The sequence below is a fragment of the Conger conger genome, chromosome 14 (genome assembly GCF_963514075.1).
Source record: "Conger conger chromosome 14, fConCon1.1, whole genome shotgun sequence".
NCBI classification, from domain to species: domain Eukaryota; kingdom Metazoa; phylum Chordata; class Actinopteri; order Anguilliformes; family Congridae; genus Conger; species Conger conger.
In genome coordinates this window covers 30,197,748-30,219,333 of record NC_083773.1, presented here as the reverse complement: position 1 = coordinate 30,219,333, position 21,586 = coordinate 30,197,748, and the positions used below count along the sequence as shown (strand labels likewise).

The following is a 21,586-nucleotide window of genomic DNA, read 5'->3' as shown; positions in this document are numbered from 1 at the left end:
ATTCAACTAATAATTATGAAATTAATGCCATGGATTTTCTTATCCTCTGAAGAAGAAATCAGATATACCCTACCTGAGTGATACTGGTGATTCCTAAATGGGCTGAAGGTGAAAGACAAACTGAGATGCATGTATGAATCAGTTGAGTGTGCAGTATGCTTAGTAAACAGTACATACTTTGAGGACATAGTAGTTAGGTGGTTGAGTTAGAGTTGGAAGCAACAATTCAGTACTGGAGGTAGCACAGATATTCATCATTTTATTTGTAGGGAAAACACCAGGCCTGAACCTGCAAATGGAAAGCACATGAGGTGCTTGTGAGGAGAAAAACCTTGGTGAGAAAAATATTTCCAATGGGAAGAACACGTCTATAGAGGGAGAGCCCATCATGCACTGGCCAAGACAAAATAGAGGGATAAAGGGATAATTAAGAGGGAAGTATGTCTTATCTCACAGAGAATATGGACACAATTACAGGCAGAGCAGTATTTATAAAGTGAGGAGAAATGGACTCTTGTTTGAAATGATTAACCAAAGAAAGGAATACAGAAATTATGGTGGTGGACAGCCCAGGCGAGAGTTTCTGGAAGGAGGGGGAGAGTCGAGTCTGGGCTTTCTCAAGTTCCAAAGCAAACCAATTTGACCAATATTTTTCTGCAGAACAAAAAGCCCCAGGTAAAGAGTTCTTGCTGAAACTGATGAAACACTCATTTCCCAAAATTAGTTGATATGATTTCATTAAGATATTACATGATAAATATACATTTTCTATGATATTTACGCCAGTATATTGAGAATAATGGAAAAACATTTGGCATAACCAGTCTACTAGTCAGAAATGATTGAGCCCCCTCCATATTACAGGAAAAGAAAAATAATAGTAGCATTAAGAAGAATCTGTTATCTCATATGAATTAATTTGTTCGCTGACTGACTCAACATATTGCATGCGTGGGATGGCATATATAATGACTGAATTTTAAATGCAGGTTTTATTTAATTGTTTGGTAAGTGAGAAGGCAACATTTGACTTCTTTTTTCTTGTTATTTCCTTTCTACAAATGCACATGGCATCTTTGTGAGTTTGAAAAGGGACGAAAGTTTGCCAGCATGTGGCACAGCTTCCTTTCCAAGGATCAAACAGCATCCTGTGAGTCACTGACAGTGTTTATTATTCTCAATATACTGATTGGTCAAATTTCACTGACAATGAAAGTGTCTTAGATATGGAAATTGTTACTGAAATTGAAGCACTTGCACATTGCCTTCCCTTAGGCGCTTTGTAATTGTTATTAAACATAGAGTACATACTGTATGGTGATTACTGTATATAATAATACTGCTGTTCATTATGTTAATTCATGATAATTTACTTCAACACATTTTGACTTTGATGTGGATTTTACAAAGTAGTAAACAACTTTGTACATAAACATGCATACTAAATATATCCTGGAAAGTGAAAGGAAATACCTAGAAAATACTAGTCAAATGCTGAATTGAGTTGCCAAAGGAGAAAACAAAGCAATGGTTTCCTTGCACCACAGAAATTATGGCAGCATCATAATGTATTATTTTTAATAGTTTAATCTGACAATTCGTCAAAGGATGTTTATAGCTGTTAATCAATAGATATGTTTACATTAATATGAATCAAAACATAGTAGGCTAATACATATAATTTCCAAAGCAAAGTAGACAAAACATGATAAGTCACAGTTTTGTACACAGAAAGTAGTTATTGTACACAGAAATGAGCTTAAGGTTGAAACACAAACATCAAAACATTATCTGCAAAAAACATGTAATCTTTAATTCCTCACTCCGATAACTCATGATTTTACATCCAACTTAGAATGGAAAACACATTTCTTTGTAAAGTGTGACTCCCTGCCCATGTCATATTTCCTCTAACTGTATTACATTCTAGATCATTCCGGCCAACCAAGGAGGAAGAAACAGTCCCACAGTTCCCAGAACGCACACAATTATAAACATCCACAAAAATATCCTGTCAATGACCATCGCCACATACTTCCAGTCTTCTTTCACCTGAAACAGAAGAAGATAAAAAATTAATCATTTTCATATCACACTCCTTTTGATATTTTCTTGACCATTGAAAATAAAATTAAGCACTGGAGGAATGGAGAGATCAAAATCTTAATGACATTAATGGGAAGCTTTATGTTACTAAACAAAGAGCTTCACAGCTTCACAGAAATAAAATCACTGGTTATTTGATGTGTCTCCTTACTCATTTTATTTAAGTGGGTTGTGAACAATCATAAAGATTATATGATGATGCTTATTTGTTGGTGAGAATTATTTTCCAATAATGGCTACCCTCTAAGGAAGAGTGAACCTCTTACTTTTTTTTAATGATATTAGAAGCATCAGCTACAGTAACGAGCAGGAGATTTGTCAAAAGCAACACCAGTTGCATTTTGATCCCAATGAATTCAGTATGGAGGGTGACCAATTACTCAATGTGCTCAATTCTGATACAGTATTGGTTGCATGTCACAACTTCTGGGTATGAAGTCAAGTTGTCTGGAGCCATACCCCTCCAACACAACAAGCTGCTGAAGCTAAGCAGGGTAATACTTGGGTAGGACCCTGAGAAAAGTCATTGATGGAGAAAGAGGAGTTGGTGGTCAGTAAGGTGTTCTCCCTCAGGACCAAAGAACCCTGGTCCTGAATTTAAAATATATAATTTCCCTTGCATTACCTACCCACTTTGATTCCCCAGGTCCTCACTGTAAATTAGACTTCAATTGAATTAAATAGAAGTATTTAAACTCCTGAAAACCATTGGCCTCAAAGCATACATCCTTATCAGCAACAGCTACAGTATCAAGCTATCCTTTCAAAACCCCTTTAAGCAAGTCTAATTTTAGATTAGATTTGCTGATGGATTTTTTCACTTAGGATAGATGCTGAATCTTCTATGGTATCAAATGAATGGATCTAATGGCCTAAAATACATTAATCTGAGGCCTTGAATATAATATCTCTAAACTAAATTAATACATACATCACATGAAGTACTTGAATGGAACATTTGGATTGTTTCAGCTATATTCTCCTAAATATAAATGTATATGTTATTTCATTTTCAAGGTGGATCAATTTTTATGATGTTTATGATACCTGTTAATGAAAATAACAACACCACTTGTACTTCAGCACAAGAAGAAGGAGTAGATTGATGCTTTCAGTGACCCAAAAAAAGAAACAATGTGAACACAGTACATGTGTTTAAAGGAGTGTTCCTTATTCTTTATCTGTAATAAAAATAAATAAAACTCACAGAGAAGTCAGCATCTTCTGCCCGGAGGTGGTCTGCGATGTACTGAACACCCTCGATAGCCAGCTTCATGGAGGGGGACATTAGGAAGAGCTGCTGCTCCTTGCCGTCGGTGACTGGAGAGGGTCTGTCGAAGGGGGTGGTAGGTTTGGGGTGAGCCATGCCACAGGGCGAAGGGATGCGCAGGAACCCAGCGCTCTGGGAGGCCTCCTCCTGCACGCAGCAGTACTGAAAGCTACAGGAGTGGCAGCGGGGAACGCCCTGGGGAAGCTCCCGCTCGTCGAGGGCGTGCTGCACGCTGAGGGAGCGCTCCTTCGGGTGTCCTCGAGGCCCGTCCGGGGACAGGCTGAGCAGGATGCTGGGGGACGGAGAGGGGGAGAAGCAGTCCTGCAGGTGGGGTTCCTCCAGGAGGATGGAGTACTGGCTGGAGGCGGACAGCAGCTGCGTCTTGGGAAGGTGCTGCTCCATGGGGAGGCAGAGGCTAGGGGACGGGGAGCGGGCCGGGGTGCCCTGCCCGTCGGGCTGGGGGACGAAGAGGCTGGACTCGGCCTCTGCCCAGATGGATGTCGGGCTCACCTTCTTGTGCATCATCTCGATCAGCCTCTTGCAGTTGTCCTTGCAGACGGTGGAGGGCCGTTTCATGAACAGGTAGATGGGGATGACGTCCAGGAAGACCCTGCGGACCCAGTGCGGCATGGTGTGGGTGCGCGGCGAGCGGTGGTGGACGTTGAGCACGAAGACGGTGATGATGATGGAGAGGGTGACGAAGATCATGGTGAAGAGCAGGTACTCGCCGATGAGCGGGATGACCAGCGAGGTGGAGGGGATGATCTCGGTGATGAGGAGCAGGAAGACGGTGAGGGACAGGAGCACCGAGATGCAGAGCGTGATCTTTTCGGCGCAGTCCGACGGCAGGTAGAACACCAGCACGGTCAGGCAGGAGATGAGCAGGCAGGGGATGATCAGGTTGATGGTGTAGAAGAGAGGCAGCCTCCGGATGATGAAGGAGTAGGTGATGTCCGGGTAGATCTCGGTGCAGCACTCGTACTTCTTGGTGTTGTATTTCCCCACTGCGTTCATGATGACCCACTCCCCGCTCTCCCAGTAGTCCATCTGATCCACGTTGCTGGCCATGCTCACCAGGTCGATCTTGGCCTTGTCGTAGGTCCAGGAGCCGAACTTCATCTTGCAGTTCTGCTGGTCGAAGGGGAAGAAGGTGACGTCTATGCTGCATGAGCTCTTATAGATGGCGGGGGGCACCCATTTTATTCTGCCGTCGTGGAACAGGTGAGCTTTGGTCAGGTGGGTCACGGCAAAATCTCCATCTGCACTGGATTTTAAAAACACATTCAACCACAGACATTAGTATTGATTAGAGGATGGGAATGTAATCACAGATTCTCACTCTGACTTTATTCTATTAATGTAGTAGATGGAGTAGATGATTCTTAACATAATTTTCTAGCAACAGTTCATAGAGTTCATATGAAGTAAAACAGTAATATTTTGTTATTACAGACTACCCTGATGAGCTGCAATCACAAGAACAAACTGAAATAAGTAAAACTGGTAATACTACAGTTATGTCTTGAAAGTGTTTTATCAAAACATACTTATTATACAGCACAATGTCTGGCCTCCAGATAAGTTCAGATGGAATCCGAACTGAGGTAACATTTTCATAATCTTGGGGGTTCCATCGTAGCTTGTAATCATTCCACTCCTGTTGGAATATCAGCAGAAAGGATCACATATTTTTGTGTGAGAGTGACATTAGGTGAAGAACCCTAATTGAAATGGGAAATCTGTTTCACTTTAGACTTACTTGTTTGACCCAGACATTGGTGGTCATCATTTGGTTCTTTTCATCCTATTTATAGAAAAAAGCAAACTTTGGTTTATCCAGGCAAAAAACATGGTTACAAAAACATGCCTCCTCCTGGAGTTGTGTATAAATTCTCTTTGATTACAGAATTACATTAGATTTTTAAACTTGAGGTGAAGTAAGGTATCATAATGCAGCATGATTGTCATTTGTGTACAGACAGTTTGTGGAGCATGACTGCGGCTTTGGTGTGTATTTATTTGGCAGATTAAGGTTAAGGTTTTCTCACATATCCATCCAACATAAGACTTTCATAATCGTTAAGACAGCAGGAAACCTATTCCCCCTCAGAAAGTAATCTTCAAAGTACATATTGTGACATTTTGATTTGATTGTCTGTCAAAACCTATGAAACAAAGTGCCAGAATATAGGAGGCAGAGCCTTTCTGTTTCTCCTAATCGCTTCTGTGCAGTGAAGGTATTCAAGTGAAAGTTTAGCAAGAGAAGAGGTTAGAGATTATTTGACCTCCTGTTTCTTCTCTTGTCCAAACCCACCAGGGACAGGTCTTATAGCAATGAAAGCTCAATAAGCATAACCTGATTCACTGGTCTTAACTTTGACATTGAAATGAAAGAGCAGATGAATACATAATACTGATCTAGGCACCTCACAGCCTCAAATGCACGACCTGCTTAACTTTTTATACAGTAGAATTTAACTGTTAAAAAGTTTCACATACAGTATGTCGCTAAAAAAAAAGTTAACTTTATTGAAATTCTTCCTTCTGCCTTCTTTTGCAAAATGTGAATGATTACGTGTTTTAAATCCTTAATATGTCATGCAAAGCACCGATTTAATTGTCATTCTTTGTACTTTTTCCAAAGTATTCATCTCCTAGTTTGGTTCTGAGTAACAACACAGACCAGCAGGCAAAAAAACTGTTCCGAAGCAGGGTCAGGGGCCAGATTTCTAATGAATGCAGTGTAACGTACAGTAATGCGTTCCTATGGCTGAGCACCAGATCCTCATCCTCACCACGTCAATGAGCTGGGCGATGGACAGCCCAAAGCGCACCAGCACCACATCGGTCGTGTTGGCGACCGGACGGGACATCTTGTTGTAGTCGGTCAGGAGGGTCCGCAGGAGCCTCTCTTCTGCATGGGCCTTCATGTTCACGTTGCTGTAGGCTGCGGGAGGAGCACAGTCATGCACAAGGGTTCAGGGGTAAAGTCACTTTTCCTTGATCACTCCCTACTCCCCAGCTAGACCACTCCGGTCTGCCAGCTCTGGTCACCTTATGGTTCCCTCTCTACGTGCACCTGGCGGTCGAGCTGCACGTTCACGCCTGTTTTCCGTTCTGGTTCCTCAGTGGTGGAATGACTTGCCTACCACTGTCAGGACAGCAGAATCCCTCCCCCTATTTTGACGCAGACTCAAAACCCACCTTTTCAAACTCTACCTTAGTCCTCCCTCCTGATTTCCCCCGCCGCTCCTTTCTGATACCCCTATCCTTGTCTACCCCCCCTACCCCCCCCAAAAAAAAAAAAGAAGAAGAAATTTGCACTTATGATGACGACTATGTTTAGAACAGCATTCCATGTGTATTTTCCTAGTTCTGGATGTGATGCTTTGACTTATGGTAGAACCTATGCACTTGTAAATCGCTTTGGATTAAAAGTATCTGCCAAATAAAAAAAAAAGCTCTGGCCAAAAGACATCTATTGTAGAGTAAGAAAAACTGCTACACTGACAGGAAATGTAGCACATACAATCCTCGGGTGGCACATTAAGCTTGTTCATTTGAGGTGATCTTGCTGCACTGAGTAATACTCAAGACAAGTTAACAAATATCTTCCATCTCCTGAAGACTTACCACAGGCATGGCCTGGATTGGATGTTGGTCACTGCGTTGAGCACAAGTGGTTCCACTGAATGTGTTTGTTTTTTTCTTCCATACACTTAAATTATCTCAGTAGGTTCCTTGATTGGCAACTGTATCCACATAGGGATGCTGACTTGCAGAAATGAACTCTAGTCCATTGAATAAGGCCCTTAACCCAAAAACTACTCCAGGGGCTGTACTGTTCCTGTTCTCACTCTCCCTACTTGCGACTGTTCTCTGGCATTTCTCCAAGGGTGCCCTTGAAAAAGAGAAACATGTTGTTCTCAGTGGACCTCCGCTGATTAAATAAGGGATTAAAAACATCACATCTGCAGATGAGAAGGTTACTCATGAAGTCTTGAATGTTTTTAAACTACATCACTTCTTTTTTTCAAATGACTGTGCAATACTTTTATTCATCCAGTATGGCCTCCAAACAACACTGCAGCAACAGCAACGATAGTGGCAACAAAAATGTCAACACTACTGGCAGCGGATCTCAATACCTTTTTGCTGTTGGACATTCAATAACACCAATATAGCAATTCAACTTTTCATAAGCAATACATTTATTTGCTTGCAGGATTTTGAGATGTGCAAATCAAAAATATATTAACAATATGCCAGCGAAGGTTTCATTTTACCAGAGCTATGAGAGACCAATGAATACATACATACACAATATTGTAAAAGATAGTATGTGGTCAATCCCCTGTGATTGGCATTTCAAAGATCCGAGGGAGGGCAGTGAATTAATGAGTCATATTGACCCTATGAGGTCAGGATAGCTGAACTGCTTACAAGGAGTACACCAAGAACCCAGCAATGCCAGATCGTGTTTATCACTCAAATTGATGCCGTCTTTTCTTGCTCCAGGAAGGAGCAAGTGCAGTTCATCAATGATTCAGCTCTCAAAATATACTCGGGGGACAAAAACAAACAGGTTCATCAAGCTTAACTGACAGCCTGGTCCTGTTCTAATATCTGAATTTCAAAAATGTGATGCTGAATGTTCTAGCATCAGTATAATTGTAGATCTTTTGTACTCCTTTTGTATACCTGATGAGGATACCGCAAGGAATGTTTAAAACATTTTATTATAAATACAGGATATAAAAATAACAATTGGAAGATGCCGCAGTGTACAATTTCTATTTAAACTACATTGATTGTAACAGTAGATTTGCCAATAACAGAAAGTTTATGTGCAACTGTATATACTTCTGAAAAATAAATAAATAAATGATGCTTGTAAAAATCCCTTACACCCCTTAATTCCATCTAGACCTTCCCACCTTCCAAATGTACTGGATATGTACAGTAGACCAGAATCATTGCTGCAACAGTCAGCCAATTCAGGACTCAAATATGAGTACCATTAAAAATGCATGTAGTCAGCCATACAGCAGCTTATTTGCACAGTCATTGTGCTACAAGACTGCATTACATCTATGTATATGCACACAGTATACTTATAAAACAACATTATGAGCAATTCAGTAGAATACTGTAAGTGACCCGTACAACATACAGTATATACTGTAAATACACATCAAATAATATAAGGTAAATGTATAAAAGGTTCACTTTCAATTGTCCTTTCCAAATATACCTACCTTTTGAAATTCCCAGCGTCACTGTCCATTAACCGCAGAGCATGGAAAAGTCATTTAATTTCCTGATGTCTGGTATGCCCTTTGGTTTTAAATGTATTAGATCAATACTTCTCTCAATTGATTTTTTTGTTCAGTTTCCCCCAAAATAGTTGTTACCATTACTCCTTCACTGTCACTTCCCATTTTGAAGGTTTAAGTGATTGAATTACAACCGGTCTGTTCAGAGTTCAGTTTCAGTTCAACATTTTTCCCATTTGGCTGATCATGCACTAAATGCATAATCACAAATTAGTCCCAAATGCAGTGAAATATTTCACCTGTTAGAGTCATCCCCAGCCCATACTCTGAGAATATGCTATTTCATTGTGTCAATTTGAAATGTTGCAGTTTAGTTGCTGTAATATTCTACAATATGGTAATAGTTTGTTCAGAGCAATATTTTGCATGTCACTGCAACATTCCTAGCACCAAGCGATCAGATCAGGAAAAAAAAAAGTTGGGCAAATACAATGCAGTTTTATTGAAGTTTACATCAATATAGTGTACAAGTCCATTTTTATTGGTTGAAATATCATTCCAGCACTAATCAGCACTTTTCAAAGTAAGCAACGCTCTTTAGCATGATAGCTGTTTAGCAATCTGAGTAGAAAAGTCTTAATGATGATCTTAATGATGAATGATTTGCATGAAAAACCGTTTGTGGACATTGCACAGGTGATGATATACAATAATCATAGCAGCTACCCTGACTGCCAGGTTAGAAAAGTAAGTTCAGCTTCATCACCATGGTGATGGTGTCATAGAAGGAAAAGGTTTGTGAAAGGTTTGATTGAATTTGAACAATGGGTGAGCCGAAAGACTTAATCAGATCAAGTGGTTCACAGCAATCACTCTTTACAGGAAGGTCAATGTTCATTTATGCGGAGGGTTATGCTTCATCCTAGAAGAATTTCACAATTTTCTTCTTTAGAAATCTCAAGTCTTTGAGTGGCAGCAACTAAATGCCTAAAAGCATGGAGACATGGTCAAAAGCTTCAGCTGTTTTCAAACGTCAAATGTCAGAATGGGGAAGGAATCTGAAAGTGACTTTGACCGTGGAATGATTGTTGGTGCCAGACAGGGTGGTTAGTATCTCAGAAACTGCTGATCTCCTGGGATTTTCACGCACAACAGTCTCTAGAGTTTGCAGAGAATGGTGCGAATAACGTGAAAAAGATCCAGTGCTCAGCAGTTCTGCAGGCAGAAACGTGTTGTTAATGAGAGAGGTCAGAGGAGAAGGAACAGACTGGTTGAAGCTGACAGGAAGGTTACAGTAACACAAATAACAACACAATTCAACAGTGGTATGCAGTGGTAATCTCTGAACACACAAGCCTCCAAGTGGAAAGGCTAAAGAAGCAGAAGACTTAATAAGTTAAAGAATAAGTATTCATGAATGCACACAAGTGTATTCTTAGGTGTGCCAATACACCAGATGCTTATCAGTTGTTCAAGTTCAGTCCCAGTAAGCATTTTTTTTTCTTTGACTTATATATTTCTACAACAGCCCTCTAAAGAGAATATACTCTGATGGAACATCATGCAATCCTATAAAGTCTTAAAAGACTTACCTGATGCTGGATGGAAAGATATCAGCATGCCCAGAATTTGAACGCAATTAATGAGAGACATTCTGAGTAGTTAACACAAGCAGTCTTGTTTCTTTCCTCTTTGTCCAGAACAACTTCTTTGTTCTAGTTTTCTGTCTTTGCTCAATGTTCAAGCCTTCCTTACAGTACTGCTAATAACATTCCCCTTGATTCAGTTATTTTTTATTTTTATACCATTCACACTATCCAGAACAAGAAAATGAACTGTGGAATTTTTCATAAACATGTCACAGATACACAGACTTCGCTCCTATAATAGGTCCCTCATCACAGTCCATTGTGCGAGTGAAAGCTTTGATTGGATCCACTCCCCAGTCTCATGTTGTCTGCAGTTTCCTTTCATCTCTCCCATGAGATTTCTGCTGTTGGGAGCTTGAGGATTTCACCTCATTCAGTTATGATATTTAACATGCTTGGCTGTAGCTGCAATATAATGCCGAGTGCTGCTCTACAATTCTTCTTTCTCCAATCCCCCTCCCTCTCTCCTCTCTCTTTCCTCTCTCTCTCTCTCTCTCTCTCTCTCTCTCCCTCTCTCTCATTGAGTATCCCTGATGCATCCACAGTTTAGACTATGCATGAGGTGAGGTGAAGCACTGCTGTTGAGAACAGACTATGTGTGTGTGTGTGTGTGTGTGTGTGTGTGTGTGTGCGCGCACAGGAGAAAGAGATGGGTTCAGAAGTCATTCACTCAAACAGAAGGAGAGCACAGCAGTCTGTCATTCCCCTTTTCTTTCCTCTGAATGTTTTATCCTCCAGGCTTTAGGGTTTTCTTTCAAGAGGACCGAAATGTGCACTCTTCCTCCTCTGCTTCTGCTTCACATCATCTCCTTACAATGTTTCGTGGCGTATTGTGTAAGTCCAGCAGTTTGTAAAATCAGCATGGTTCAGGTTATTTTTAGGTCAGTGTTGCAACATTTCTTTTTCTCACTTTCAATGATTGTTTAGGAATCTTGGGTTAAGACCCAGAAGCTGGGTTAAGCAGATCATCTATACAGTAAACAAAAAACAAAAAGTCTTTCATTGAATTCATCAATGAAACAGACTTTCAGATGCAAAACTCTTAAATTGAGATGAGGCTAAAATATGTATTTTCTGTTTTAAATTCATAGGGCAGTTGGTTGAGCCACCTTCTGGATGAAAAGTCAGCTTGGTCATGAGGTGAACTGGCATGAAGCTGACCAATTAAATACTCCTGTTGGGTCTGGTGACACGGTGCATTTGCCAGCCATCCCCGGCTCCAGCCATCTGCACAGTTTGTCACTAACGAGACCATTTCATTGAGCCTGTATAGCAGTACAATGAGATCAAAGGCATTCCTGGTACATTCCCCTCAAGTAAAATGAAGAATACCCGTACATTATCAATGGGCAGCTGGTCCCTGACATCCCACCCCATCTGTTCAATCTCATACTTTCACTGGACCTGAGGTTTCGTTTGTCCAGGATGGATGCTCTTACTAATACTAATACTGAAACTAATAATAATTTTGGACCGCAAATTCTTGGCAATGTGGTCCACAGTTTTTAATAGAATCCAGAAGTTGGTAGAAACCTGGCAAATGAAATTCAATTTAACTAAATGTAAAGTTCCACATGTGGGAAATAAAACCATAAGGCAGGATTATTTTATCGGCGGTACAAAATTTGAAAGTGCTCAAGTTGAAAAAGACTTGAGGGTAATAGTTTATCAAAGCCTTTCAGTTTCTAGTCAATGTGCAGTAGCAGTAAAAAGGCCAACTGGATGCTGGAATACACAGCAGAGAGCATTGAGTATAAATCTAAGGAAGTTATACTCACCTTATACAATACCATTTACATTTAAAATTTTTTTCATTTTGGCATTTTCATTTAATCCAAAGCATAACTAGCAAAACATGCAAAACACTAGCAAAATACCCTTGTTAAGCCTGATTTATACTTCTACGTCAATATATCCGCGTAGACGCGTACCCTACGACGTAGCCTGACGCTCACCTCCCCAGAAATGTAACTATGTAAGAACTGCGTTTGGTGCATAGGTAAAAATAACCCCTATGCTGTTGAGAGCATTTATACTTGTGCGTTGGGGTGTATGCGTCGCCTTGTAATTACACCGCCAAAACGCTAGTTTTCGTCGTCATTATATCCCATAATCATTTGCGATTAACTGTATTGATCTTACTTCCGTTAAATGAATGGCGACTGTAAAAGAGCCTGTACGCAAGTGCAAGTACACAACAAGTTCGACATTTTGTTTTAGTTATACTTTATAAACAACATTTTAATTGCTTAGCACACTGAAATAACGTATGTAACGTCTAGCCAGCTAAATTGCTTGTAATTACGCATCACGTAATCACTTTACTTTCATTCTGACCTTTAAGGTGCGTCTCAATCGCGTGCTGCACCTCCGAAGTCGCCTTTTTTTGAAGGACAGATTACTAATCAGGCAAGGAGGCACGAAGTCAACTTATTCCGGTTTCGGATACAGCAAAGGCGACTGAAACTAATCAATGGCGGAGCAGCTGGAAATGCATAATGCAACGCTACCAAGTGGACCAATCACAGTTCTTACAGTCCGCGTCGCCGCAATGTGTAGTTACATTTCTGGGGAGGTGCGCGTCAGGCTTAAAATCAGGCTTATAAATCAGGTTTACGGCGTAGGGTACGCGTCTACTCGACTACTGTGCTAGATACTATTTAGCTTTTAGGCAACCTAAGACTTTAAGAAATACTGAGGTCAGTGGTGAAACCCCCCTTATAGGGGGGTTAGGGGGCATGGTCCCCCAAAATAATATTATTACAATATTTTAATATTACTATTTACTATTTTAACAATAATGAAATGCATCAATCTGGCGTACTTTGAAGTTAAAATGGTAAGACTTAGAGTAAAAATATATTATTAAAATACTCAGATCATGACCTCTAACGCACACACAGACACACAAAATAATTACCGAGGTCATGACCTCAGTGTCCTCAATGGTAGTTATGGGCCTGGGTACACTTTGTGGTAGAAAAAGGCAATCATTTCTGGGCTTAATGGCCTGTATGTCATTATGTTATGTTTTGACATGTTACGTTATCTTATATTATTATTATGCTCTCATTATGTTGTTCTACAACTGGATTATTCTGACAACATTTGATGTTGTTTTGTGATGTACTCTGAAATGTCCGCTGCAGCTGAATCCTCTCACAGGGGATTTTACATATTATTTTTCACCCTGGCAGCTTGCAGGCTTTAGATACTGTCTGAAGAGAGTGATTAATATTAGCTGTCATCCAGTCACTGAATGAACACAAATGCAAGCAAATGTTTAATATGCTGTGTACCTAGCACAGTAATTTAGATGATTAATTTATTTGCGTCAGGATATGAATTAAGCATGTTTAAGAAAAATATTTAAAGTCCTCTTTCTTCCTACATAAATGCAATTTGGCAAGTTTAGCAGGAAGTGAAATGTACTGTTGCATTCATCTTTAACTTTGATTCATGTGTCCTTTCTTTCAGAAATTAACTAAATTAATTAAATTCCCTGAAAGAACAATCTGTAATATACACTATATGCGTTAAAACAGACAACAGACAAATATTAACTGATTCCAGATCTCATTTCATATTGACTAGAGTAACATCCAAAGGTTGGGAAAGCTTCTTTCTACCCAATGGTAGCTTTATCAGTGTGCGACTTACCACTTTCACATATTGATCTCTTACATAAAGCGATTTCTAAAATTGGCTTCGCATAACAGTGAAAGGCAGCATTTGAAGGTGAAATGGGGAACAATTGAAAGTTTTTCCCCAAAAGTTTTCCCAGAGACAATGCGGACACCAACGCTGTGGTGTTGCTGTTAGGCCTGCGCTCTCCTGCAGTGCCCTGATAATGCCAGATTAGCTCTGTCCTTTCCTTCAGGTGAACTTGCACAGTCTCTCAGGGACATGGGCCTGGGAGAAAACCTGACCACCTGCCCATTCTCGGGGAAGGAGAGGACAACTACAGAGAATCTGTCCATTCTGACCATTTGCAATGAACTGAAATTAACTTTGATTATATAAATAAAAATGCAAATGTTATTTGGTTCTACAGAAACACACAACAGATTGGTAAGTTTTGGTGGAAATATTTGTTTATGAATAATGATAAGGACAAATGTTGATTGAATACAGACTCTCATCGCTTCATTTGGACATAATACCATAAGACAGAAGAAGAACACAAAAACAATTTTTATTTATATCAAGCATCGTGACATGTATTACATCTGCTATCACAGAGCAGAAAACAATAGCATTAATTGGAGTATATTTCAAACTTTTTAAAGCTTTTATACAGCAGCTCATGTGTTGAATTTTCAACTGTCATTTACTAAAACACATCTGCATTCTCATTTTAAAACCCTCCCTTTGAAATATAATTCAGTGTGTGAAAGAATGACACTGGATTTAGAAACATCCACATTCAATAAATCTAATGGTGCAGGTAAAACCCTAAGAAGTAGAGAGGACTACATCTCACTATATACTGTATAAATAGTCCCAGTGATATATCTCATCTGTATCCAAGCTGTTCACATTTCACGGATAGGTTTCCTTAAGTCTTTCATTTATCATGGTGTTGGCTGGCAGACCGGGGAAGGGACTGAGCCGATGACACACCGGTGAGCAACAGGCCCTCCGCCTGCCTGCAGTCACCCACCGAGTCGTGAGAGCTCCTCTGACGGGGAGCTGTCCATCACTCTTGCTGTCCCACTCAGGTGAGGGATCTGCAGCCCACTGAACACGGGAGGAAATGTGAAGCCTGACTGTTTTGTCAAGTGCGCAACGTTATTTTTATCTTGGGATTCTTTTTTTTGTGGGGGGAAATAAATATGAAACGGAAAGACTTTTGAAGCTACAGGATAACTGAACATTCAGGAGGGCGGACTGGAAAGCCTACGAGTGTGGGCGTGTGGCCTGCCTTGGCGTATATAAGCTAACTGATCTTTTTGCAACAACAATGTACTGTGTATATAATACATGTTAAATCAGTTGAAATATTATTCAATTCGATGTGAACTCTTAACTGTTGGTTTACCAAGCTGTATACGCTCAGTAAGCACTTTATTAGGTATTTATTTGACAAAGTTTTTGCTGCTGTAGCCAATCCACTTTGAGGTCTGACACTTTGTGTGTTCAGAGATGCTCTTCTGCATACCGCTGTTGTAATGTGTGGTTATTTGTGTTACTGTCACCTTCCTGTCAGCTTTGACCAGTCTGGCCCTTCTCCTCTGACCTCTCTCATTAACTAGGCATTTCTGTGCAGAACTGCTGCTCACTGCATGTTTTTTGTTTTTCGCACCATTCTCTGCAACTCTAGAGACTGTTGTGCGTGAAAATCTCAGGAGATCAGCAGTTTCTGAGATAGTCAAACCACCCTGTCTGGCACCAACTGTGTAGTAGAGTACAATTACAGGTTTTAATTTAGATATTTCCTATTTTGTGGGGAAACAAATCCACATTCATTTCTAAAACTGGTTTGTGAATTAATCTTGCTAAACGCACCAAGCAGTTCTGTTAAGAAGAAAAAACAAGAGCCATGAGTCAAAGTTAGGGCGATTTCTTGATTGAATCCACGGCAGTGAAAAATTGATCATGGGCAGAATTTGCTTTGGAAGCGTTACATAAATATTCAAGGTGGTGAGTCACCAGGGTCTGGAGAAATGTACCTCATGGTACAAGCATTGGCTCCGAAGGTAGAAAAATAGTTTAAAATTTTTGTACAAAATTGTATCCCTCTGTTAGATTTAATGCATTATCTCAGAATTGATACATTCATATCCGCAGAATATTGCTTTTGTGCTAGACTCATTTCAGGAAACTGACATACAGTAGTTATATAAACATATTGCTCATCTAATTTGTTAATGAATAACAAAATGCAATTTAAAAAAATCTGAACTGTATCCCTAAAATAAAGATAATAATGAAAATGAAAAAAGTAGCTGTTCTCTGGATTAAAATGAGCTCTCAGCCAGCTTTATCTGTAGTGAGTGCAGATGTGGCACCAAACTAGTGTGCATGCTCCAGGTACCTACTTTACTAAAGACTGCAATGGCCTGATAGGCTTCCACATACTTTACTTCAGCACACTGGTGTGCACGGCACGCTGTTTGACTATGCGAACAGTGTTATTCTTCATATATCTTTTTCAAAGTGGCTAAACTCGAAGGTGGGGCGAGAAGCTGTCTGTCTTCAATGCTGTCGATAAATTCTAATTATCCAGCCCACTTCAAAATTAAGAAAGGTTGAGGGGTAAATCATTGTGATATACACCTCTACCAAAATGTGCACTTTCGTTACCGATATCTCAACACAGAGATTTATTTGGCCGGCAGAACAGAGATAATTAATCAGCTATACATTTATCTGTTAATTGAGCTAAATAAAATGTTGTGGTGGAATTCAATTTTGCAGTTCCATTGAGAAAAAGTTTTTATCGGCCTACATGATTAACAGTGGAGAGAGCGTATGGGACTATGCCCCAGTAAACCATATCAATAATGAAAAGCACACCTCCAGCAATTACGAGTGTAGTGTTTGCCAATAAATATTTTCCAAGTTATGCAAGTGTAATTGGAAGTTCAAAAATTGAACCTTTTTTCCCAGCTGGGGCAGAAATGGAGAATATGCTCATTATTTTTCTACCTCCAGTAGCTTCCTGTAAAGCCCTCTAACAAAGTAAATACACTGTGCACCTCATCATTTGCAGATGCTTCAGGGTGTTCTAAAAGTCATCATTCAGTATACCCACACTGAAAACACTGTTTATTTTAATAACCAAGACAACAAATCAATTTGAAGTCCTTCTATGGCTACGGTAAACCAACTTCAGATAAACATAATGCAAAGCCTAGAATGCATTGTCTCTCTGCGGACTATAGAAATTCCATTCCATCATTGCTACTCATTTGAGGCACTACTGTCAGGTTGTAATGGTTATGACAGCTTTTAAAAACTTCCCACCACTTCAGTTCATTACTTTTCAGTATCTAACTACTCCTATTGAACTGTATGCGAGGGCAAACCTCATTACTCATTACAGTTATTTGGCTTTATCAGCCAAAATGTCAGTACAGGAGTGCACATTTCAATGTCATGGAGGAGGTGGAGGTGGAAATGTATCCACTATCCACACAATCTGAAAATTACTCTGAGAATTGATTTGAGAAAGTGAGGACACTGCTGGCAGGCAATCTCTCTCTCTCTCTCTCTCTCTCTCTCTCTCTCTCTCTCTCTCTCTCTCTCTCTCTTTTAGAATAAGCAATGCATTAGCAAGATTCTATCTAGGAACATTTGCAATTCATACGTGAAAGTGCTTGCCACTGCCCGAGATGCATTTTGTATACCAATTTTTTAAACCATTATATGTGGATTAAAATTGGTGTATTCTCCTCAGGTATTGAAATGGGCAATAAGAAAAACAGAAGCAGAGGAGCTTTTGCATTCACGGTTGTAAAAAGCATTTTCCGCTCTAAGCAGTACGCATTGGCAAGAGTACATTACGGGAGGGCACACAGATTTGCTAAGGTGACATCTGATGAAAATGGGAGACAAAGTTTGTCTTAAATTTGTTGATTCGCTTTATAAAAATGAATGGGGTACTTTAGCCTCAACAACCTCAGCTTAATGTTTAAGTACAGTTCCCCCTACATTCCTTATCCTGAAGATAAACTTAACTATCCCCATACCATATGTCTCTGTTATTAGTGTAGCTGTTAGAAATTTCATTGGACATTCTTTGATTGAAAATTACTTCCCTGAAACGTGATCTGTTTACAAATGCACTGGCTTTAATCTGAATTCTAACAAGTGGCATGACTGATTTCAGTAGCAACGATAGAAAGATGAAAATGCCTATTTTCAGCAAAACAAAGTTCTTCCTTTCACTGTACCTTTATCTGCAAGTTCAGTATGTCATGCAGAGAGCTATTGGAACATAATTCCAGGCAATTTAGTGTATACAATGCAATGTATACACAGTTCAACAGCTAAAATGCTTTCTCTGTTGAAATGCTTTCCCTACCTCAACTATAGCAGTTCTCTCTCTCTCTCTGTAATGCTGGCACATACTGTAGAAGATGTTGTACAAAGCTTGTTGTACGATCTCCATTTAACCACAAAAGCGGGGAAAGACAAATAAATTGAATAAACAACACCACAGCTACCCACACAAAACGCAGCCACATCCATCAATAGGAACATGTGGTATGACAGTTAAAGTCTCTAGAGAGCAATCATGGCTGACCAGCAGAATCACAATTTTCCACTACATCCTATTCACCAATGCCCACAGGAAGGGATATGTCAACAACAGGTTTTCATGCCATCAATGTGGTGAATGAAGGAGAAACTGAACAGAGAAACTCCATACCTCAAACTTAATTGGTGCAGCAGAAACTTGCCTTGATGTCCTAAGTCACAAACATCTTGGTTGAGGCAGCCTAAGAATTGTATTCATTATTTCAGTACAAAAACAAAAAGCATCTCATGTCAAAACATCTCATAACATCTTGAAAATGTTGAGGACACATCCTCCGTTATAATGTTCCTGGTGATGATCATCGTGGGTGTTAAGTTTGTAATGTAACATGCATTGAGATTTTGTGGTCTTTTTTTTAACATGTGTGAACATGTTGTGGAATGTGGAACATACAGATATCAACAAATAACCAATTTTGACTATAACCAGAACATTCCCCAAAGTTCTTTCTTAGCTGGACCAAATAAGCTTAGCTTAGTTCTTGCACTTGGCTGTCACTGACCAGTATCTGTGACAGTTAAGAGCAACTTGAGGTAAGACGTCTTGCTCATGGATGACCACCAGCACTCTGCATGCAAAATGGTGAGTTTCAAAAGAAAATGTGCAGCAGTTAGACTTATTTTAACAGGGTGAGCTGGCTTCTGCAACATAGATGAGAAAACTCTGCTCCTGGCTTTTCATTGTCTGCAAAAAATCAATAATATATTACAGTACATGTGCAGTTCCTTGTCCTATTCAATTGAGCAAGTCAGCATGTCAATAGTAGTATATTGAAAAAGAATGTACAAAATCATTCAAATGTTGTTTACTCCCTTGCCTCATGCTTGCATACTGCAGACTTTGCCTATGACACATTCAATTACGTCACTTTCATTTATCAGATTGTCCTATCCTGATAAAGTAGGAGAGAAAATAGTGCCAGACAACATTCCCAGACCAGCAAGATGCAACATCACAAAAGCACAACAAGTCACAGAAAATATACTCTAAAACCATTAAATGCCATAACTTGAAATAGTAAAAGAAGTAAGCAATTTGGGGTGTGGATGGGCATAAAAGTTAGATATCTGGTCTGTATGGTGCTAGAAAGGTTGTTGTTGTTGTTGTTGTTGTTATTGTTCTTGCTGTTGTTGTTGCTGTTGTTGTTGTGTATATGTGTAAAACAGTCATGCTTCAGTTCTGTTGGAAAATTAATAACACATTTTAGCTGGACTGACCCCAGGCCTACAATAAATGTGTCCTTAAGCCCCAAGAGGCTTTAATTTGCAGATCATAAGATAATTTTAAATATTTAATGATGCAATCAGAACATCAATCTCCCCAAAGGCTTAGGACCGCATGCATTTGAACTTTTCCCTCAGGTCATCTTTTAACATGAAAAATGCTATCTTACAAATAGAGTGGCAGATCTGAAAGTATACAGCCCTTTAATGCCACCTTGCAACTAAATTAAAGATGTTTTCCTATGCTTTCCAAATTGGGAAAGGTGGATTAATTCTGTTAACACATACAAGTGGGCGTTGGGATAGCTTCCAGTTGCTTGTTTAAGTAATGAAAGTGCCATTTATGTTGCCTGGAAGAAGTTGCCAATACTGTGCCACTGTCACTTTCAGAATCTTTGTCACCAGCAACTCATATTAAAATGGAGGTATTGGCCTAAGTCAGACCAATAACTTAAAAACATGCTGATGATTTTCAAACACTGGCAATATATCAGAAATAAGTTTTTTTGTGTACACCATGTCATATGACATTATTAAATATCGATAATATTCTTACTGATAAAGCAATAGATTTACCCTTGATTGGGAGATGCACAGGGCAGATACATTGCATATGAACACTTCCCATGAAGACCAAATTAAACTAGTCAATCACTGTTCTGCTTTCATTGAACTTGGGAAGGTTTTTTTCCCAAGGGTGTGTGAGTGTCCCTGAGCAAGACACCTAACCCACAACTGCTCCTAACAAGCTGGTTGTTGCCTTGCATGGCAGTCAATCGCCGTAGGTGCGCGTGAATGCATGTATGAATGGGTGAATGAGAAGCATCAATTGTACAGTTCTTTGGATAAAGGCGCTATATAAATGCCAACCATTTACCACATATAACAATGGAATATTATCCTATGCTATTGCTGGTTTACAACCACCTGCAAACAATATCATAATCATAATTGCAGAATTTTGGACTGAGGATCCAAGGAAAGGGTGTATCTACCCATGACTTTGACATTCAAATACATGCATGGATTTTTAAAATCATTTAATTAATTGTGAAAGTTAATTGTGAGTCAATGTCAAGGATAAATATTGATCCCATCCAGGCCCAAGTCTCTGAATGGAATCAGCAGGGCCTCGAGCTTCTCCTTGGACTATTGTGTGAGCTGCTTCACAGTGGAGTGGCAGAGATGGCTGGGTGTCCATCAGGACTTATTAAATTGAATGTAGAGGGAAAGCCAGGCGATTGTGCAAAGGGCCCTTGGATGGAAACAGATGGCAAATGAACAAGACGCAAAGGAATACATTTGCCAGGGACTCATACCAGGCATATACTCCCACAGAGACTCCACTCAATTTATCACAAAACAGTACACTTTGATGCAAGGACAACAGACAGCTGGGAACATGAACCGTTTCCATGCCGGAGAACACTGACTGACAGGTTGCTCACTTTGATTGTAAGACTGCATTAAACTGTCCATGTAACTATCACTACAAATGCTGCTCACAAATATACACTCACCAAGCACTTTATTAAGAACATTTTTACTTCATTACACCTACTTATTTGTGCGATTATCTTATCAGCCAATTGTGTGGCAGCAGCGCAATGCATACAATCATGTAGATATGGGTCAGGAGCTTCAGTTAATGTTCACCTTAACCATCAGTATGGGGAACAAATGTGCTCTAAGAGACTTTGACCATGGAATGATTGTTGGTGGCAGACAGGGTGGTGCTGATCTCCTGGGATTTTCACACACATTAGTCTCTAGAGTTTGCAGAGAATGGTGCAAAA

The 21,586-nt window shown here is 39.8% G+C and overlaps 1 protein-coding gene across 1 annotated transcript; it reads right to left on the bottom strand.

Moving 5' to 3' along the window:
* Window positions 1-242: 242 nt before the first annotated feature.
* On the bottom strand, window positions 243-12,351 carry LOC133110148 (neuronal acetylcholine receptor subunit alpha-4-like). The gene is made up of 6 exons (XM_061220040.1): window positions 12,233-12,351; window positions 6,172-6,323; window positions 5,136-5,180; window positions 4,924-5,033; window positions 3,314-4,640; window positions 243-2,052 (listed from the first exon to the last, which is right to left on the bottom strand). Exons 2-6 carry the CDS (start codon window positions 6,304-6,306, stop codon window positions 1,927-1,929), a joined length of 1,743 nt encoding a protein of 580 aa, XP_061076024.1. The 5' UTR covers window positions 6,307-6,323; window positions 12,233-12,351; the 3' UTR covers window positions 243-1,926.
* Between the last annotated feature and the right edge of the window lie 9,235 nt (window positions 12,352-21,586).

What these genes read in the sequence shown, in the direction of transcription:
- LOC133110148 (XM_061220040.1), bottom strand. Translation starts at nt 6,306, where the DNA reads ATGAAGGCCCATGCAGAAGAGAGGCTCCTGCGGACCCTCCTGACCGAC. An exon ending in CCAATGTCTGGGTCAAACAA is followed by an intron (nt 5,034 to 5,135) that starts GTAAGTCTAAAG and finishes ATATTCCAACAG; the next exon opens with GAGTGGAATGATTACAAGCT. An exon ending in GACATTGTGCTGTATAATAA is followed by an intron (nt 4,641 to 4,923) that starts GTATGTTTTGAT and finishes TTTAAAATCCAG; the next exon opens with TGCAGATGGAGATTTTGCCG.